This window comes from Macaca fascicularis, chromosome 15 (genome assembly GCF_037993035.2).
Source record: "Macaca fascicularis isolate 582-1 chromosome 15, T2T-MFA8v1.1".
NCBI classification, from domain to species: domain Eukaryota; kingdom Metazoa; phylum Chordata; class Mammalia; order Primates; family Cercopithecidae; genus Macaca; species Macaca fascicularis.
The window spans coordinates 114,591,466-114,610,727 of NC_088389.1; the positions used below are offsets into that span (position 1 = coordinate 114,591,466).

At 39.3% G+C, this 19,262-nt stretch overlaps 2 protein-coding genes across 25 annotated transcripts in view; one reads left to right on the plus strand and one right to left on the minus strand.

The window, feature by feature from the left end:
• Window positions 1-1,801: 1,801 nt before the first annotated feature.
• Window positions 1,802-13,455, minus strand: HNRNPK (heterogeneous nuclear ribonucleoprotein K). 15 transcript variants are annotated; one of them, XM_074017730.1, is made up of 17 exons: window positions 13,343-13,455; window positions 11,223-11,302; window positions 11,040-11,124; window positions 10,550-10,647; window positions 9,844-9,900; window positions 8,310-8,353; window positions 7,364-7,436; window positions 6,763-6,834; window positions 6,147-6,260; window positions 5,710-5,838; window positions 4,751-5,058; window positions 4,560-4,614; window positions 4,158-4,241; window positions 3,777-3,792; window positions 3,617-3,684; window positions 3,052-3,221; window positions 1,802-2,270 (listed from the first exon to the last, which is right to left on the minus strand). In XM_074017730.1, exons 3-17 carry the CDS (start codon window positions 11,095-11,097, stop codon window positions 2,240-2,242), a joined length of 1,377 nt encoding a protein of 458 aa, XP_073873831.1. In that variant the 5' UTR covers window positions 11,098-11,124; window positions 11,223-11,302; window positions 13,343-13,455; the 3' UTR covers window positions 1,802-2,239. The 15 variants fall into 15 exon arrangements, with proteins under 15 accessions (XP_073873831.1, XP_065386831.1, XP_065386830.1 ...); XM_065530759.1 differs by having other exon boundaries at window positions 1,802-2,330; XM_065530758.1 differs by having other exon boundaries at window positions 3,617-3,699.
• The window catches only part of RMI1 (RecQ mediated genome instability 1), a 640,651-nt gene continuing 634,230 nt past the window's right edge, over window positions 12,842-19,262 (plus strand). For 4 of the 10 annotated variants that reach the window (XM_065530754.1, XM_065530755.1, XM_065530756.2 and 1 more), the window contains exon 1: window positions 13,193-13,731. In XM_065530754.1, coding sequence (XP_065386826.1) covers window positions 13,411-13,731 — 321 coding nt within the window. In that variant the 5' untranslated portion in view covers window positions 13,193-13,410. Of the gene's footprint in view, window positions 13,845-19,262 lie in introns of all 10 variants that reach the window. The other 6 variants (XM_065530752.2, XM_065530751.2, XM_065530753.2 and 3 more) reach the window with 3 other exon arrangements.

A 19,262-nucleotide genomic window follows, 5' to 3' on the forward strand; every position in this document is an offset into this window, starting at 1 on the left:
ATGTATTGAAGATATCAATGCCAGATATTCAATCCGTTAAGTCTTCAGTAGAATGTGTTTGTCTCAAATTATTGTAAAACGCAAAAGTGAAAACATTTTCAGCTAATAGTCCATGTGTTACATAACTCATTTATAGACAAAAGCTTTGAAAGTCAGTGTTCTCTCCAAGGATGCTTTCCTCCAGTAGGAGTAACAATTTGACTAAAATGTCCTTACAAATTTTTCTTTAGGGGTAAGGGCTCATTTCACCCTAAGCAACCCCAACTCACCCACACTGGGAAAACCATACCACAGGTAGCATTCACTAGTTTTAAGTGACATTTTGACGTTTACTTCATGTTCTTCGTAAATCAAAAGAACACTCTATGCCCCTCCCCAAACTAAATGTCACTCAACTCTAATTCCCTTAAAAGGCATTATTCTGTGCCCAACGATATTCTTTTACTATATACAAGCCTCTTACCTAAATTCAATAATTACATTCCTGACTCCTTTTCTATATAGTTGTTCATGTTCTGAGACAGGAGGACTGCTTGTGCCCATAAGATGGAGGATGCAGTGAGCCAAGATCATGCTACTGCACTCAAGCCTGGGAAGAAGAGCAAGACTCTGTCTCAAAACAAAAAAGTTTTCAAGTTTTCTGGACAGTTGGAGGTTAATAAGCAGTATTTCAGGAATATGAGCTAGGAATCATACTCTGCAGTGATTTTACATTGTCTCCGATATTCTCAAACATCAAACGAAAGCTATTTTAGAGAAAGGAACAAAGTAACTCATTCAAAATTTCTCATAGGTAATGAGGAAAGCTGACTATAAGGAAAAACAAAACAAAAAAAACCTGATGACTAGGCTCTCATTTTGCTAAATTACCACTTTAATAAATTATGAGCCCAACTACTGAACTTTGCATCTACCACCCCTGCCAGCTTTCACTTATAAATGCTAGAAAAACACTCCACACACACAAAAATATATATATAAGATTACTGTATTTCCTTTTAAGAGGAACGTTTCAACAAATTTTACAGGTGTCAATCAACCCTTGTTCAAATTGGGCACACATCAAATCTAGCATCATGGGTGTTTTATTTATTTGGAAGTGAATTTTAACTATCAATACAAATGCCAAGATACTACACAAAACATCCACAGGAACTTTTTTCATCTTTTTTTTTTTTTTGAATTGTACACAAACATTTCCTACATAATCCAACATACAACAGAGAAATGGTACATCTTTTTCTTTCAATTTGCATACAATGGAAAAACAAGTATATATATATTTTACAAAGTTTAACCAATAAGACACTAGAGCAAGTTGACAGTATAAGTCTATAGGTGAGAAATTATCTAATAAAAATAATCAATTTTTTCAGCATTAGTCACTTCCATAACCAAGTGTTATTCCGATTAATAAAACTTGCTGCCAATCAGAATTCTGGTATATACTAATACCATTACTCAACTTGTAGTACTGCTCCCCACCTTAGTTCTTCACAACTACTAACATAGAAAATGTTGAAAAGTAGGGGCAAGCATTTGCAAAAACAAAAAATCCCCAGCTTATTATAAGCATGAATATGTATGATGGAATTTCTTCCCAGCAATAGACTTCCAAACCATCAAGAAATCACCAGAACTAAGTTTGCCAAGTTATTTTGCCTATGTCCAACAAGAGATGCACTTATATGTCCAACAGAGGAGCTGAAAATCAAACTTAGTGTTTAGTTTGGGGGTGGGTTGGGAAATTCAGCCACCATTTTAAAATGACTGTCTTAAAAAAAAAAATGACCACCAAAAATAGGTTCACTAAATTTATTTTAAAAATCATAAAACGTTTCTTACAAAAGAGCATTACATTCTGCACACTGCTCTGAACAGATGCCAGGGACATGTGGACTATTGTTACTTTTCCTCCCTGTCCCACCCCCCAAATGTTACAGTGACCACAAAGCAGGTGTTCACAATTACATGGGGGGAATTTTTTTAAACCACCAACAATAACAAAAAATAAAATCCACTCACTCTGCTGCTGTTTCAAAATTTCAATGTTAGTTTTTGCACGCCCTTCCCCCCCCCAACCCTGTTTGTAAGGAACTAAAACATTACATCTGGTGAACAGCAAAGATTTCACTACACCTCAAATGCAGAACACCTATGAAGCAGAGGAATGTTGGCTTTTTAAACAGAAGCAGATAAAAAAAAAAAGATGCAGGACTCCTTCAGTTCTTCACTAGTCTTAGAAAAACTTTCCAGAATACTGCTTCACACTATAAAAAAGAAAAAATATCTTGCATTAGAATCCTTCAACATCTGCATACTGCTTCACACTATAAAAGAAAAGAAAAAAAAGTGCGAATTAGAATTTTTGCTCGTAACATCTTAATCAACATCAAGACAATTTCAATGCTAAATTAAAATGATAAACATGTCCATTACAATTAGAAGAGTTCAAAAACCATAAGCAATTACAAATTAAAGCAATGTTAAATGTCAAGAAAAATGATGAGCGGTAAATCAGACATTAGTAGAACAGAATTAAGAAAACGGAATTGAAAGTTGTTAATATTTGGTAGAAAAGACAAAGAATGCTAGTAAGGTGTGAAATGCTGCATTTTACAGCACCAATCATTTGTCCTGTAGAGGCATGGCCTGTGCCATATGGCAGACTGTGATTTGTTGTCAATTTAGTTATCTAAAAACAACAAAATCACTAGTCTTCCACACAGAACTAGGCCAACATCCAATGAATCTTCTATATTGTCTACAGGCTCTGTACAATTTTGTAACAAGTGGTTTTGGCAGCAGTTTTCACCAGAGAAATGAGAAGTTTGCTTGGTTAAGGCTTCTTCCAGCAAGATTAGTATTGAATGTCTTCGTTTTTAGTAAGAAAGCAGAAGAAAATCAAGGCAAACTATTAGAATGTTTAGAAGTTAGGTCCCCAAAAGGTTGAGACACCATGGCTTCTAAAAGAAAAAAATCAATTGAGAAGAAAAGCTCTTTAAAGGTTTTAGTATGTATAAGCTAACACAAAGCTAAACTTAAACTGACCTGTTCTGCAGCAAATACTGTGCATTCTGTATCTGGTCCTGTGTTCCTGTAATGGTAATGATCCGATCTTCGGATCCTTCTAAAGGCTCATCAATTTTGATCGAAGCTCCCGACTCATGACGGATTTGTTTAATCCGCTGACCACCTTTGCCAATAATAGATCCAGCCAACTGAAAAGATTTTTTAAAAGTATGTGTTTACGATATACTTTTAACATTTACTACCTGTATTTTCAAGGAGCATGAAGTGTATTAATTTTATTCATTCAGACTCTTAACTATCCCTAAACCTGTCAAAGTTTGAGTTACAATGCATTTATGTCACACTCACTAATGTTTCCCTTAATTAGCTAATTAAGGGCTCAACACCCTCTTAACTATTTTTATTAACAGCACTGATCACTTAACAAGGCTCAAACAGCAGAAAACCTAGCTCACTAAAGCCTATGAACATAACCTCATTCCTAAATGTGTATTTTTGTTAAAGCCTTCTGAATTAAAAAAACAGAAAGGAGGAATAATCATAAAAGTGATAAAGTGCTCCTCATAGTATTAAAGATACTTACATCTTTGGGAATAGTTACTTGTGTAGTAATAATAGGTCCACCAAGATCACCATATGAGCCACGACCCCCTGCATAGGAATAATCTGATTTAAATAATGAGCAGTAAGTTCATTTAAAAAGTATGAAATTAATGTTTGATTTCACAAAGGAGAAAACTTACCATATCCGGAGCCACCCTAAAAACAGAAAGAAAAAAATAGAAAATTACTTTGCCGTTGTAGTTACTACCAGTACTTAAAATAAAAAATTCATTCAATAAAAATGGAGTCTCGCTATGTTGCCCAGGCTGGTCTCAAACTCTCGGGCTGAAGTGATCCTCCTGCCTCAGACTCTTTTGTAGTTGGGGTTGAGTGAGTACCACTGCACCCAGCTTCACTATTCAAGTATTTTAATACTCATAAAATCCCTCTATTCAGGAAACCAAAGTCATCCTGTATCCTATTTTCAGTGAGTATCCTCTGGGGAATAATAAACTTACTGGAGAGCAGGTAAACATCTTAAATTATCACTGATATACACACGAACAACCATGATACTCAACCTGTGGTTCATAAGCCATCTGCCATTCCGATGGGCTCCATGTATCTATTGCAGAGTCCCAAGTTTCATCAGCACTGAAACCAACCTGTTAGCGATAAAAATATTAACATGAACCCACATTGTATTTTGTTATAGAGCTGTTTTTATATGCCTAATTTGCATGTTACATTAAAACAAAAGAGGGTACATATATAGGAAGCAATTATGTAATCGAGGGGAACAAAGCTCAGTAAAGTCATAATCCTCCAGCAGCAAATAACAGAAATAATGATTTAACTAGTAATTCAAACAAAATTTACTTGTAAGAAAAGCTTTTTAATTACTATAACCTTCAACAAAACGTGAACTATATTGTTACAACCCTCACATACACAAAACACTGGTAATAAACCAAAGTTCTTACCATGCCGTCGTAACGGTCTCCAGGTCTCCCTCTTCTGTCATAGGCCATGAGGTCTCTGCAAGCACAGTACTTGTTGTAATCTAAACTTGTTTACATGCCACACATATCAAATCAAAGTCTACCTTGTCTACCACTAAGCGCAGTCTCTTGTAGGTTAATAATTCATAGATAAAAAAAAACCAAAAACTTACCCCCCTCTAGGTGGTGGTGGTGGAGGAAGAGGAAGATTCCGAGCTCTGCTACCACCCCGGCCGCCTCGTCCAGGAGGAGGGGGAGGTGGTCCTCGACGAGGGCTCATATCATCATAATCTCTTCTAGATGGAGGCATGGGACGCCCACCCCGACCAGGAGGCATTCTGTCAAAACCACCTCTTCCCCGCATTGGAAATCCCACTGGGCGTCCACGGCGGTCATCAAACATCATTGTAAAACCACCATAATCATAGGTTTCATCGTAAAAATTTGGATCATAAGGCTGTGCACGTCCTTTGATGGGAGACTAAAAACAGAGATAGAACAAACTTACAGACTGAAGAAAAAGAGACCCGCTTCAAACCAACCCTTCTCTCATCATCAACAAAATACAAGTCATTCCCCCATCAGGAGGTGCTAGAGACAGAAACAGGAATTATGTCAACACTAACAGTAGCAAAGTAAAGATTCCCAAGAACTCCAAAACTTTTGGCAAGTGCTAAACACAAGTGAGTTCTATTGCCTGTGCAGGGAGAAGTAACAGCTTGCTCTTACACTTAAATCTTAAGAAACCACAAAGTCCTCCCATTTTACACATAACAAACTACAATGCATATTTCACAACAAGGGCTGAAGAGATCAGTATCTTGGCAAGCCTGTAATCCATACTGAGGCACCCGAGATAGGAAGCCCTGCAGCGTAGTTACAAAGACACAAGCAACACTATTGGAAATTCATTCGAAGGATCAAAGGCTAAAGAAATACCACCAACAAATTACCACTCTCCACTTTTTCAAAACCATTTCTAAATTAAAGTGATGGCTGAAGCCAGGTGATAGAAAATTGCTAGGGAAAGGGCAAATAAAGACTATTACACTAAATGATCTGAAGCTACTTTTGCAAAAGGTTATCACTTTGTTTCATAAAACCAAATGCAAACAAATGTGTTCAGAAGTACCTCAGATATAAGATCAAGGATGATCTTTATGCACTCTACAACCCTATCGGGTTTTCCTCCAATAAGAACAACTCTGTCAGTGGAATGAGGACAGCATTCCTGGAAAAGCTTGATGGTGGTTTGAGTGTTCTGTAGTAAGATCATAAAAAAAAAATAATTAGAAGAAAATTAGGTTTCCTAGGTTCAGTGAAAATTGCATTTGAATTCAACAATTATCCCCCCATAATATAAAAACTTCATTAATTATCACACGACTTTGCAATGGTATAAAAATTTTGACAAAATATAATAGCAATGCCAGACATTTTTTGTCGTTTGTGATACGCAATCTTCGGAGGGAACTCAGAAGGGAAGTGAGAGAAGCTCACAGAAACAAGTCTATATGAAAATTTACTTTCCAGCAAGAAATATGGCAGAATTTTTTTTTTTTTTTTTACCTCTCGAAGTTCTTTGATTTTAGCACCTTTGACCCCAATAATTCCTCCTGCTAGACTCTGATGAATCAACAGCCTCAACTCGCAGTCAAAGTCACTTCCTTTATAGTGTTGGTACTGTGGAGGGAGAGTTATAAAATTTTAGTCTCAAATCAACAATTCCCCAAAACACACTTATCTGCTATAAGCATAACAATAATATACTGTTGCAGTGAGCAACCTGAATTTATATTTCAATAACTTTACCAGTTATGTGCTTATTATCCTCAATAGCCAGGCCCAAAAAGGACATTCTGCACCACCTTAAAAAACTATTTTATTTTCAGGTCCTGCAACACCATACCCACACTGCAGCCATTTAGCATGTCGCTGTTACCACAAAATTATTATTAACATTCAAATAACACCATAATAAAAATGACTGCAAAGCACTTTGCAAATGTAGTTAATTCCCACTGCAGCATGGAGCAGGGTCAACAGTGAGTTGTAAGACCATTCATGTATCATGTTTTTAAGCCTTTTTCTATAGAGATGGGAAAAGCACACTATGTTAAAAATATAATCGATCCTATGGGCCAGGCTCCATACTTCAGTGGGGTTCAATGGCACTATGACATACATTTAAGCATTCCACAGCATCAGATTCGAGCGGGAGCTGGCTGGTTGCAGTGGGTGATGGCAACTGCAGGCCCTGAAAGTAGAAAAATAAGAGTAATAGGTTAAGTGTCTAGCGTGATCAGGCTATTGTCGCATATATTGGTAAAGCTACTACAACGTATTTTAAACCTATATTACTAAGTGAGAAACTGCTTTACTCAACATTAAGATGATATAAAACATAAAATACTTTTCTCTATATACCTAAGTGAATTACGTAGAGTCGTAAAATCCTAAATCTAAATAATTCTCCTTTTCAACACATTCCCATAAATACTCTAATTTAAAAAATCTCTTTTCTAAAACTAAAGCCCATAAAATACACACTAAATCCATGAAAGCACATGACCACAGATAAGTTCACATTTACTCCAGGAGTGGTCAGCCTGTTTGTTTAAAAAAACAAATTATGTATGTACAAAATTACGTAGCACATTGAGATACTCCTGCAAACTGTTATATCCATTGTCTCTCCACCTCCCCCATCATACCCCAATACAATGCACTTTAAACATTCCCCCCTCATGTTGTCAAATATATTTAAAAAAAAATAATGAGCCTACCTCTTCCAAGGTAGGGATGATTTTCTTCAGAATTTCTCCAATTGTTTCAATATCAGCACTGATACTCAATATGCTGTCAAACACCACAAATACCAGATAATACAAAAAAGGCGGAAAAGAAAAATGAGTTTTGTGTTTGTTACCAAAGTCATACAAACTTTTACAGAGATGTAACATACAATTATTTAATATTCCCCATTTAAAGTAGCCTATTTATAGATTTCTCACATGCATTTTGTTTTATACCCAATACAGACATGATAACAATATTAGGAGACTTGCAGAGAGACAGAGAGAACGGGCTTTTGGAAGGGCTCAGATTAAGTGGGCAATAAACTGACCAGAACTGAAGCAGAGTTGAATATTTATGTTCCCCGCCACCACTAAGTTAAGGATACCCTCGCTGTTACATTGGTAAAACTGGCACACCTTCTCTTAGGCAAAGTGGGGGAATATGCGAGTGGTGAACATTGTATCTGGAGTAAGGTTATGAATACCAGTTAGAAATTAGATCACTAATGGGCTCTGCAAGAAAACAAATACAAATGCAAGACAAAACAAAGACAACACAAATGAGAAGTGAAGGAAAGTGAACCAGAGTTAGCATTTCATCAGAAAAAATTATGAACAGGCAATGTTGGGAAGCAAGGTGGGCCACAAAGACAGAGCGAGAGACTATCTTGGTAACAATTTGATTTACAATGCGGCAAATATGCAACACTTGAAGCTGTGCTCCTTCCATCGAAATAAAATTAGTGGATCGTTTGGGTGGGCAACTCACGGTAAAAGTTCAGTGACAAAAAGACTTAATGGGGAAAATAAGACAGAAACTTGAAAAACAATACACCGTCTAAAGGGGATACTATTTAATTATATAAAAGGCAGGTAATAAAATACATTTCTCTCTTTCTAATCAGGCAGTGAGGCATAAACTGTTGGGACATACCGCTCGGGGCCACTGCTGTCTGGGACTGAAACACTGGCATTGTACTGCATTGGTCATTGGCGTTCGTGGATGTTGGCATTGGGCATGGGCATTCAATCAGAAGTTGTCAAGTATGGTACCCGTTTGGCAACGAGCACATTTTTGGGCATAGCCAACCAGGGTTTTCACATGGGCGTTCAGGGGCGGATGGGCCAACGTCATGGTGGGCAACGCAGGGGTAAGTCGATCCAGTACATGGGCAACGGAGATATATGGCCAAAAAAACAAGGAGAGGGAAAAGGGGGAAAAGCAATAAATTTTAATTTAATACAAACTATACTCATACTCTCAATTAATGAAACAAGCTTAAGTTGTTCTGAAGACTAACACAATAATGGACTTCTCTAAATCTGACTGTGGCTTAACATTAAGGACCTCAAATGATGGTTCTAGCCGTTTTTATTTTTTTAAGAAAAACAAACGATGTTTCAGTAGCAGGCTGGCTCATGAGGGTAGACACAAAACCTGACTCAAAGTTTACTGAAATTCTTGAGGAAATGGGGAAATAACCCAGATAATTATACAGAACATCTGGATTAAGAGGAGAGAGGTTTTATAAAAGACAAAACAAAAATTCCCACACCACCAAAAACCCTAACTAATAAGACTGGTTTGGTTGTCTGGAGGTTTTAAAACGCATTCCTAGATCCTAACAGGCAAGTTTGTAAAATTTTAAACAAAATTTCAAGTTCAGTTTACAGTAATCAAGAGGAACATACAAAGATCTGCGACCAAGAGAGAAATGAAATACTGTCAAATAAGTACTCGACACAAAGTTATTTGCCTCATTTTTAGCAAGAAAAACATTAAGAAATGTGTACACTATGAGAAAAAAAATTTAGAAATTTTGGTGTAGCCAAGTCCTATAAACGTGCTCACTTCTGGCACTGCCAACATTTAATGTGTCTAATCACAAGAGTCAACCCACTGTAAAATGAAGACTCAAACAAATCATAGGCATTGACGAACAGTTTCCCAATTATAAGATTAAGTGCCTACTCTATTCTTTACCCATATTTAAATCATGCAACCTCAACATTAAATTCTTTGTGCTCCATGTGCAAGCCATTAAAGAACAGATGGACATTTTTCTTCCGAAAGAAAACAAAAAAAATTTTTCTGGATTTAACCAGCCACCTGCAATGGTTTTCAGTAATACTGTAATTGATTCACACACAGGATGGTGCAATCAAGGATTTTTACACTTTGTTGCTATTTCTAATTAAGATGTTATCTTGCTTGATGAAGTGAATAGTTTGGTGGACTCTTATTAGAATGTGAAGAGGTTTAATAGAAACCACCCCCCCAACCCTGCTCAATCTGGGCTTTTGTTAAAACAGGAATGGATAACTTTGAAATCAATTCTGTAATAATAAATTGTTACAAATGTCTTGTAGCTAAACTATGAAATGATTTCTAGGATGTAAATCTTTAAATTTCTATAGACATATAAACTGAAGCTGCTCGTGTACTAGTTTAATATCTTAATACTTACGTCTGTACGGAGAGCCTTAATATTCTTGCCTCCTTTTCCAATCACTGCCCCAGCATTCTGGAGAAGATACAAAGACAAAAAATTATTTTGCCTTTCCCTAAAATTAATGTCTACCTATACTCTTAAGATTTTGCTAAAAAATCCTCTAACCTGTTTGTTATAAGAATAAAAATCTACTTGGGGATGTAAAAACGACCAGGCCAAAAACAAATCAAAAATCAAAATATAATTCTAAGTGCTTTGAGGACTAAATAGTTTGGAGTACTTAACATGAGAAATACACCAAGTATAAAATAAAACTAAGCACAGATTTTATAGCACCTTTTGGTAAAATAAATCAATTAATTTAGTATTAGTAGGTACCTTCATATTGTGACCCGTGATAAAACAATAAACTGCCAACTAAGCAGTTTCCTAAGGAGTCCACACATAATTAAGATTTAATCTATTAATACTTTAAGAATCACACTCTCCTCCTAGCTTGACCTGTAGCGGTGGTTCACTACAGCAAAGGCTTTAATCTTAATTATAAGTGGAGTAACAAAACCACCAGAGCCTTCAAGTGTGTTTAGAAAGAACCACAAACAAATGTTTTATATTCTTCAATCTGTAAAACTTTTGACTTTCGAGAAAGCCAAACCAGACCTTATCTTAATTTCCACTTGAGTATGAACCCCCTTCAAAATTTCAAGAATAAAATGCATACCTTGCTTTGAAGCAGAATGCGTAATTCAACCATCTCATCAGTGTTTCTAGATCTTTTAAATGCTTGTTCCTCTTCCATATCTTCTGCAGGGCGTTTACCTAAAAATTAACAGTTCAGATTTCAAAGAAAGCAGCGAAGTCTCCAAAGCAACTCCATTCTGTTTCAAGAGACTTGTTGCTAATCTTAGGCATGTTTTAGAAAGGCCAAAGGCATTGCTATAGACTTGAACCTTATGCTTCCATCTAGTAAAACGTACCAAACACAAAATACTGTGACAAAATACTTCAAAGGACTTGAAATCCCAAAATGCAAGGAAAATTTTTTATATGCAAATCAGTTACTTCAACTTCATAAATAAAAAGCTAAAATGTAACTGATAAATCGCTGAATTAAAATTACCTAAACAGAAATACCAAAATTTCACCACACACTTCTAGGCAATAATTAACAGAATAAAAAAAATACTGTTAAAATTAAAATTTATTCTCACCAAATTCACCATTGGTTTCAGTGTTAGGGAAGGTTTCTTCTGGCTGTTCAGTTTCCATATTCTTTTATTAAATGGGCACACCAATCTGTTGAAAAATAAAGACGCTAGTACATTTGTCTTATTGCAAAGCAAGCTGTAAAAAAACCAAAAAACAAAAAAAAACACACTGCTTCTAGAACGTACCAGTTATTATATATCCTTGCAGAGCAGAACTGAAGCGTTCTGGGTCGGACCAACAACTGACACCCCAGTGCTGCAGTAGCCTATAAGAACCAACAGAAATCAGTTTTGCTTTTGTTTATTCCTATTACTGAATATTTGTTTCTGATCACAGTCAACACTGATTTGAACCCAAAAAACTAGCTGCTTCTAAAACTTGACTCATTTTAGGGTTTCACAATTCAAATGACTGCCTAAAAAATACAAAATTCAACGGAGCCTGGTTTGATTTTTTGCTAAGTTAGAACAATAACTTTTAGCCACTGAATTAACTCCCAACACAGCAATGAATTGTTTTATACGGCACATTCACAAAAGCCTGAAAAGATAAATGTCATCCACAAAGCATACATTTATGAAAACTTACAATGCATCTTATTCACTGGAAAAACTAATTTTATATTAAAACTTCTAATTGCTTTTCTATTTCTTTCGACTCATGCTTGAATCGATCTTATGTGACACCCCGAAAGTTTACAAATACAACGGCCACTGCGAACACATCCATCAACAATCTACCGGAGGGATAAATCCAAAAATCTAATACAGGACCAGATCCAAACTATCACACTACCAGTCTACTAATCAGCGAAGCTAATGGAGCCCTTGAAAACTAACAGTCACTAGCGGACTATTTTAAATTAGGCTTGAGAGAGTACAACCCGACAATTATGCCTGTAATATGAAAACTAAAGTGTCTACGCGCCAGAACGGTCGACAGGCCTGCAAACAGCCTTTTTAAGCTTCCCTCTTCTCGGGACTAGGAGTTGACAAGCGGCCTCTACTAGAAGGTTGGCTAGACAGCAAAGAGCCAACAATCGAGGCACTTTTATGCCTCCCATTCTCCCATACCGTTGGTGGACTTATCGCTCTTCTAACGACTAACTGAAACGACATTCTCCTGGCCCAGCACTCAATTTCTGAGGTGGGGTGTGAGAAATTTGGATAAGAAAGTTTAAGCAAAAACAGCAGGGCTTATCTGTAAGAATAACGCTGCCGCGTGCCGTTCACCCTTCGGGTCCTGCAGTCACTAGTCCCCAGGCCCCGAAAATCCGCTAAGTATGTGCTCGACTGGCCGAGCGCCAACGCGCCCTCCCCTCCCCGCCTCCCGGTACCGGGATCGGAAACAGCCCGGTAACAGGACTGGAAAAAGCGAGAGTCGATAGCAAAAGCGCCGCCACCTCTCCTCACCCGGATCCGACAGGAAATGGCGGCCCGCGTAATGGCGACTACGTGCTACTAGGCGGAGCCGAGCGCCGACCCCCTCCCCCACCCACCACGCGGTCCCGAGGTCTCATCCCCCGCATCCTCCCCCCATCGCCCGAGACAAAGCCACCGAGGCAGCCCTGACTGTTCCATCCCCGCCGCTCCAGCTCCGACCCCGGGCCGGGAGACCCAAGGTGAGGCGGGGCTCACACAAAGAGAGCGGCGGCGCGACCTTCTCCCCCAGCCGGGCTCCTTTCCTCCACGAGGTTCCTAGTTCCTAGTGCCACATAGCTCCAGCTCATTCTAAAGGCACATGCCTCACGAATCCCCGAAGTCTCTAGGACCACAACGCGGACTGCGGATACACGCTCAGGGAAATGGCGGAGGTGGGGGAGGGGACGCCGGGCAACGTTCCCACTCGGAGAAGCGGCCAAACACCAAAGCGGCCCCCAGAATGCCTCCCTCAAGCGGAAAAACTGGGCTCCGACCCTCACCTCCACGAGCCGCTCCCCCAACCCGGCTTCTCACCGCGCGAGGCCGCCGTCTCTCTGCAGCAGCGCCGCCTCAGCCTGTCGGAGCTAGACAGAAAACGAGCGCAGGCTCCCCTCCCCCGCCTTCTCGCGTCCTCCCCGCCGTCGCGCCCTATTGGCTGCCAGGGCTTCGGCGATGGTGCGAGGGCGAAGCAATTGGCCCGAGGCCACGTCAATCAAGGCGACGGGGGAGGCGACAACCCCGCCTCCCGCCAGCGCCTCCCTTCGGGCTGTGAGGCCACTAAGGGCTCGAGAAAACCCGGGCTTGGGAAAAGTCAACGCAGCCTTTCAGGGAGGCCAAACCCGTGCCCGAATCAGCAATACCCAAGCTCCAATAACTCCAATTACCTATAGGCCGCGAACAAGTGGGACACAGGCAAGACGTCGAGGTCGGTGCAGCAGAGAAACAGAGGATAATGGCGTCTGCAGTGCTGTCGCCTGGAGCGCCCTCCTCCTTTCTCGTTCGCGCACTCACTAGCTGGGGGGAGGAGCGACTAGGGGGCGAACCTCTCGCGAGATCTAACAACTGCCTAGTTCACGCGCACAGGGAGGGGCCGGGGAAGGGGCGTTTTCCAGGCCTGAAGGAGTCCTTTGGGGTTGGAGGAGGGGCGCGAGCGCGCGACAAATCGGGCGGGAAGAGGCAAAAAGGGATCTGGGAGAGTGCTGCGGCGGTTCCCGTTCTTACAGTTGCGCGGCCCAGGGACCGCTGTTGCGCGAGGGAAATGCGGGACGCCCAGGTCGGTGCTTGGCCCAGACTTATGCCCCTGTTTCCGCAGCCCACACTTGCGCCCGAAGCCCCTTAGCCCGCCCCGGGCTGTGGGCTGTGGGCTGCGGGACTAGCTGCGCCGCGGTAAGTGCGGGCCGCCTGCGTTCGCTGTTCTCGGCCCACGCTTCGGAAACCCGCTGTTTGTAACGGTCCGGGGCCTCAGTCAGCCAAGGCTGGGCCCGGAGGCGCAGCTGGCGGTTCTCGGCCCGCTTTGCGCTGGGGCGGGAGCCGGGGAAACGCGGGGCGAGCCTGGGAGTCCTGGAGAACTTCTCGCCGAGAAGAGCACAGGCGGTTTCACAGGGCTCTCCGTTCTGATGAGACTTTCCTCTTGGGTAATGGCGCCTGAGATGGTGGAAGTATTTTGTAGTGTCGTCGCTGTAGTTTATTCCGATAAAATTTTTAGGCAATAAATATTGCACTCGTCTCCTAAGATGAATGCATATCGCTAAATACGTTGTAGACCTCCACGTTCCATTCAAAGCGCCTGCCTTGTTGTGGCAGTGATGAAAACAGACAAAAACCCCAAAACCCTCTCCCGCAAACGTGCTCCTGTTCTAGCGGGTTCAGTTCACAGTTGCATTGTATTCGGTTCCTTACTTCTAAGGCTCCTGTGCCAAGCCTTCATGACTTACTTTGTTAAGGCACATAAGGTCACTTTCAATCGGTGACAACCCTGGGAAATCTCCAGCCCTGGTAGTACCCGCTTTCCACATCCTTACTCGTCAACCTTCCGGCCTCCGCCCACAATCCCAAACTCATTTTGAAGCATAAAGATGTTATAATCTGCACATGAAGCGAAATCCACCATTGACCGAATACATTCATATATATTTTAGTGGTGATGAATTTGTGCTGATTCATTCCTGTTATGTTTCCTTCTTGGGTAATTTGCAAAATATATATACCAGCATTCTTTTTAATGGCCATGATTGCATCCACCCAGCATCTTTTACTTGCCTGATTAGAGGAAAACTTGTTAAGGTACACTGAGGATTTCATGATGAACACCGGTATTTACATTCTGGGAGGATACGTTAACACATACTGTTAGAACATAATGTCCGGGATTGTGGAGTTTATAAAAGTTCTCTTTAAGTGGTAATATAGTTTTTAAAATGGTCCCCACCATGAAGAGTGTATAGTCTTGTTGGGTAGGTAAAACTTAACTCACATTTCAGCTCTAAAACACAAAGTTCAGAATTTTATTAAATATTCAGCTTTGATGAGATTATGTAGGGGCTGGGAATACTTGGATCATAGAGATTTAATCCGCCAGTTAGGATTTGCAACATTTAATTTTGTCATTGAAAACCTGAGACATGTCATTGACACTAATATGCACAAAGAGCGGTACGGTAATAATGATGCTGTACTTTCTTTAAAGTTAGTATGTATGTTGCGGTCATCATTTTCTTGATAAGCAGTGATGAGTGGGAATCACAAGTTAAGCAGCCCTATATAAGAACTTCTTCCTCCCAATTTCATTGCCAGACCGGACCCTGACTGGTGTAAATTATTCATCCTCTCTAGATGCCATTGTGGGATGGTTGCTGTTTTTCCCCCATTTGATTTCCTCTTTACTTCTTTTAATATTTAGGTTTGCTATTTAAATAACAGGAAAGTCTGTTTTTTCTCCATCCTTTTATTCTCTGTTTGAAATTAAGACTTTTCAACCCACTAATTTTATACCTGTGTTCATTCAAGAACTTACCAATAAATTCATTGACTCCAGTTTTGTATAATTGGTTCTATGGTGTAATAGTGTAGTGATCATTTTGGACTCAGTGATTTAGACCCAATGTTACTTAGATGTGAGATTTACTTCAGATGGGCTGATACAATTGAGATTGTACACTATCCAGCTGGATTATTGTTTAAAATAGTATTTATAACTACTGTTTCTTGAGTTCCCCACTGTGTGCTAAACATTGTGCTGGCAGTTTAATACTTTTTAGAGTTCTTTAAGTTGTTAGTTAAGTTTTATGGATGAACGAACTAATACTAAGAAGCTAAGAAACATATCCAAGGTCACATAGCAAAATTGGGTTCCAGATTCTCTTTTCTGTCTTTTCCTTACCTTAGGTTATGGAGGATCCACAAAAATCTCCTCTGATTATTTCTTTTAATTTCCGTCATACACAGTATAAATTTTTCCTCCCTAATTTTTGGAGTATCTTCTCAAAAATTCCAGGATTACCTTGAACTCATCCTCAATGAATTAAAATGTAGACTTACCTTTATTGTTTAGATGAAGATAATGGAAATGTGGAGTAGATTTAAATATTCGTTAGTGCTGTTAAGTCTCAGCTGCTGTCGGAATGGCACACGTAATGTCTAAAAGGATGACACTCCTGCCTCACTTTTTATTAAAAAAAAAAATTGGAATATATGAGGCTGACTGAAAATTAATCTAGAAATCACCTAGACCTTCGTGGTAAGTGATAAAATTTTCCCACTTTATTCTCTTTTGTTTAGTTCCTGGCAGTCCAGATCTAGAATGTAGATTAGTGTGGTCAGCCAAGTTTGTCATTCACACAATGCTAATCATCTTTCTTAAAAATGTTTTTTTCCTGATTATAAAATTAATGGGGATTAAGCTATATGTAATTTTATATGTGTTCTTTTCCTCAAAAAAAGTAAATAAATGTATTTCTATGTCATTAAATTATTCCTAAAAATGGCTTCTTTAAAGATTTCATAGCTTTTGATTTCATGGTGGCGGTGAAATATATTTAACCTTTTTCCCATTTTGAACATTTTGTTTGTTTTTTTCAAACTATAAAAACTCACTGGTAAACACTCTGCCACATAAATCTTTGTCTTTATTTTGTTACTTATTGATGCATAAAAGTTGTGCATAGTTTTGGAATGTATGTGATAATATATTCAATTAATTTGTAAAGCTCAAATCACAGTACTTGGGATAGTGTCTCCTTAATATATATGGCTTTTTTCTTTTTGGTCCTTTTTTATGATTGTGTCCTTTATTCTGGAAAGTAAAAGAAGTGGATAATATGGTATGAACATACTTTTTTTTTTTTCCTGAGACCGGAGTTTCACTCTTGTTGCCTAGGCTGGAGTGCAGTGGTGCAATCTTCGCTCACTGCAACCTCTGCCTCCTGGGTTCAAACAATTCTCCTGCCTCAGCCTCCCTAGTAGCTGGAATTACAGGCATGCACCACCACGCTCGGCTAATTTTTTTGTATTTTTAGTAGAGACGAGGTTTCCCCATGTTGGTCAGGCTGGTCTGGAACTCCTGACCTCAGGTGATCCATCCGCCTTCGCCTCCCATACTGCTGGGATTACCAGCTTTGAACATATCTTTTTTATTATTTATTTATTTATTTATTTCTGAAACAAAGTTTCGTTATTGTCGCCCAGACTGGAGTGCAATGGCACAATCTAGGCTCACTGCACCCTCTGCCTCCTGGGTTCAGACGATTCTCCTGTCTCAGCCTCCCCAGGAGCTGGGATCACAGGCATGCGCCACCAGGCTCGGCTAATTTTTTTGTGTTTTTAGTAGAGACGGGGCTTCTCCATGTTGGTCAGGCTGGTCTTGAACTCCTGACCTCAGGTGATCCTCCCAAAATGCTGGGATTACAGGCATGAGCCACCACGCCTGGCCCGAACATATCTTAATGTATAATGTAAAAGACATTTTTTCCAAATTTATTATTTTCTTGGACAGTGGAGTTCTTTAGGATCAGGAGCTGTTCTTTGTACATTAGCACACGGGAATTTGTGCTGCCCTTGCTAATCTCCACCTCTGAGCTGCTTCTGCCTGCTTGTGACTATGGTTACCCAATTTCCTAAGCAAAGGAAGAATGAAAACCTTAGGAATTTTCTGAAGGACTAGATGCCATTAATATAATTTACCAAATTATTAAAGGTCTCAATTATTAATATCCAGTCTAAACTTTATAATATAGATCTTATTTAATATTTTTCCATTTGATTAAACATTTTAATAAGCTTTTCTGTAGGAAAAATAACCTATTATACATCATCTTTTTATTATAATTAAGACATGCAGTTGTAGGAATTGTATGAGTATCCTAGATCAATCCTACTTTCTACTTTACTGTTAGGTGAAGAAATCTGTGTAACAGATGTACTTTAGCAGTTATTTTTTTTTCCTCAAGTTCTTGACTTTTTGATAAAATATTTGAGAATAGTTGTGTTGGAATGCTTGTACAGTGTTAAGTATCTCATCACATTTGCTTGTGTTTTACAGGTGTCTTGGTTATCTTTTGGGTGTTCAGTCACTGGAATTTTTTTTCTTTGCCTAGTTATGATAACGTTACTGTAAATTTATAGTATGTTGGCTTCAGAAGTTGAGGGTAGTACTTAGAGTTATGAATTAGCACTGACACATATTTAATGGAATACTTTAGTTGTTGGGGTTTTCTGAGCAGTGTTTTTCAGAATTCGTCCCAACTTCTGGCTGAAAGGAGTTTTGCCACTTGCGGTGTTCAATAGCACATACAACCGGGCGCGGTGGCTCACGCCTGTAATCCCAGCACTTTGGGAGGCCAAGGTGGGCAGATCACGAGGTCAGGAGATCGAGACCATCTGGCTAACACGGTGAAACCCCATCTCTACTAAAAATACCAAAAAATTAGCTGGGCGTGGTGGCGGGCGCTTGTAGTCCCAGCTACTCGGGAGGCTGAGGCAGCAGAAGAATGGCGGAAACCGGGGAGGCGGCGTGTGCCGTGAGCCGAGATTGTGCCACTGCACTCCAGCCTGGGCGACAGAGCGAGACTCTGTCTCAGAAACAAACAAACAAAAAATAGCACATACAAGGAAGAGCAAGTTTGAAATTAAAAAAAAAATGAATTAAAAAATAAACTGATACATAAGCCTTAGAATATCAGTTTGTAATATTCAAAAAATGTAAAAATTACGTGCTATGTTAGTAGAGTTATAGCAAAAGGAAAAGCAGTACTTAACTGCAGCGCTATGTTGAAGCTATCACAAAGATAAATATAGTAGGTGTAGGTGATATTTTTAAGTTTTTCTTTATTTGATTTTGTAAATGAAACTATTTAGAATGCATTAGATGAACTTGTTATTTACGTGAGACCTGAGAAGTTTGTTCGTTATTGTAGCAGCAAACCACTCTTATAGAAAGGCCGTTTATATGTGGATTTTATACATAAGTGGGTTTTGAATTGAGGGACTGATTTTACTTCCTCTTTCCACTTAAGTTGACAGAAAAGTAGGAATGGAGATTAGCAGAATTTATGTTTTAGTTCTGGGTCTGCTGTTGGGTATGATATTTATGCCTTAATCTTCATGTCTCAGTTTCATCATTGTCAAATAGATAATACTCTATCAAAAAATTACTGTTTTGAGGTTTAGATAACATTGTAGATGTAGAAGTACATTTTTCATTGATATCTTTAAAAAAATTTTAAAGTCTTACAAAATAGGTTTTAATTTATTTTCAGCGAAGTCTTCAATTCTGTGTTTATACATCTGTACCTGGTGGGAAATAGAGGA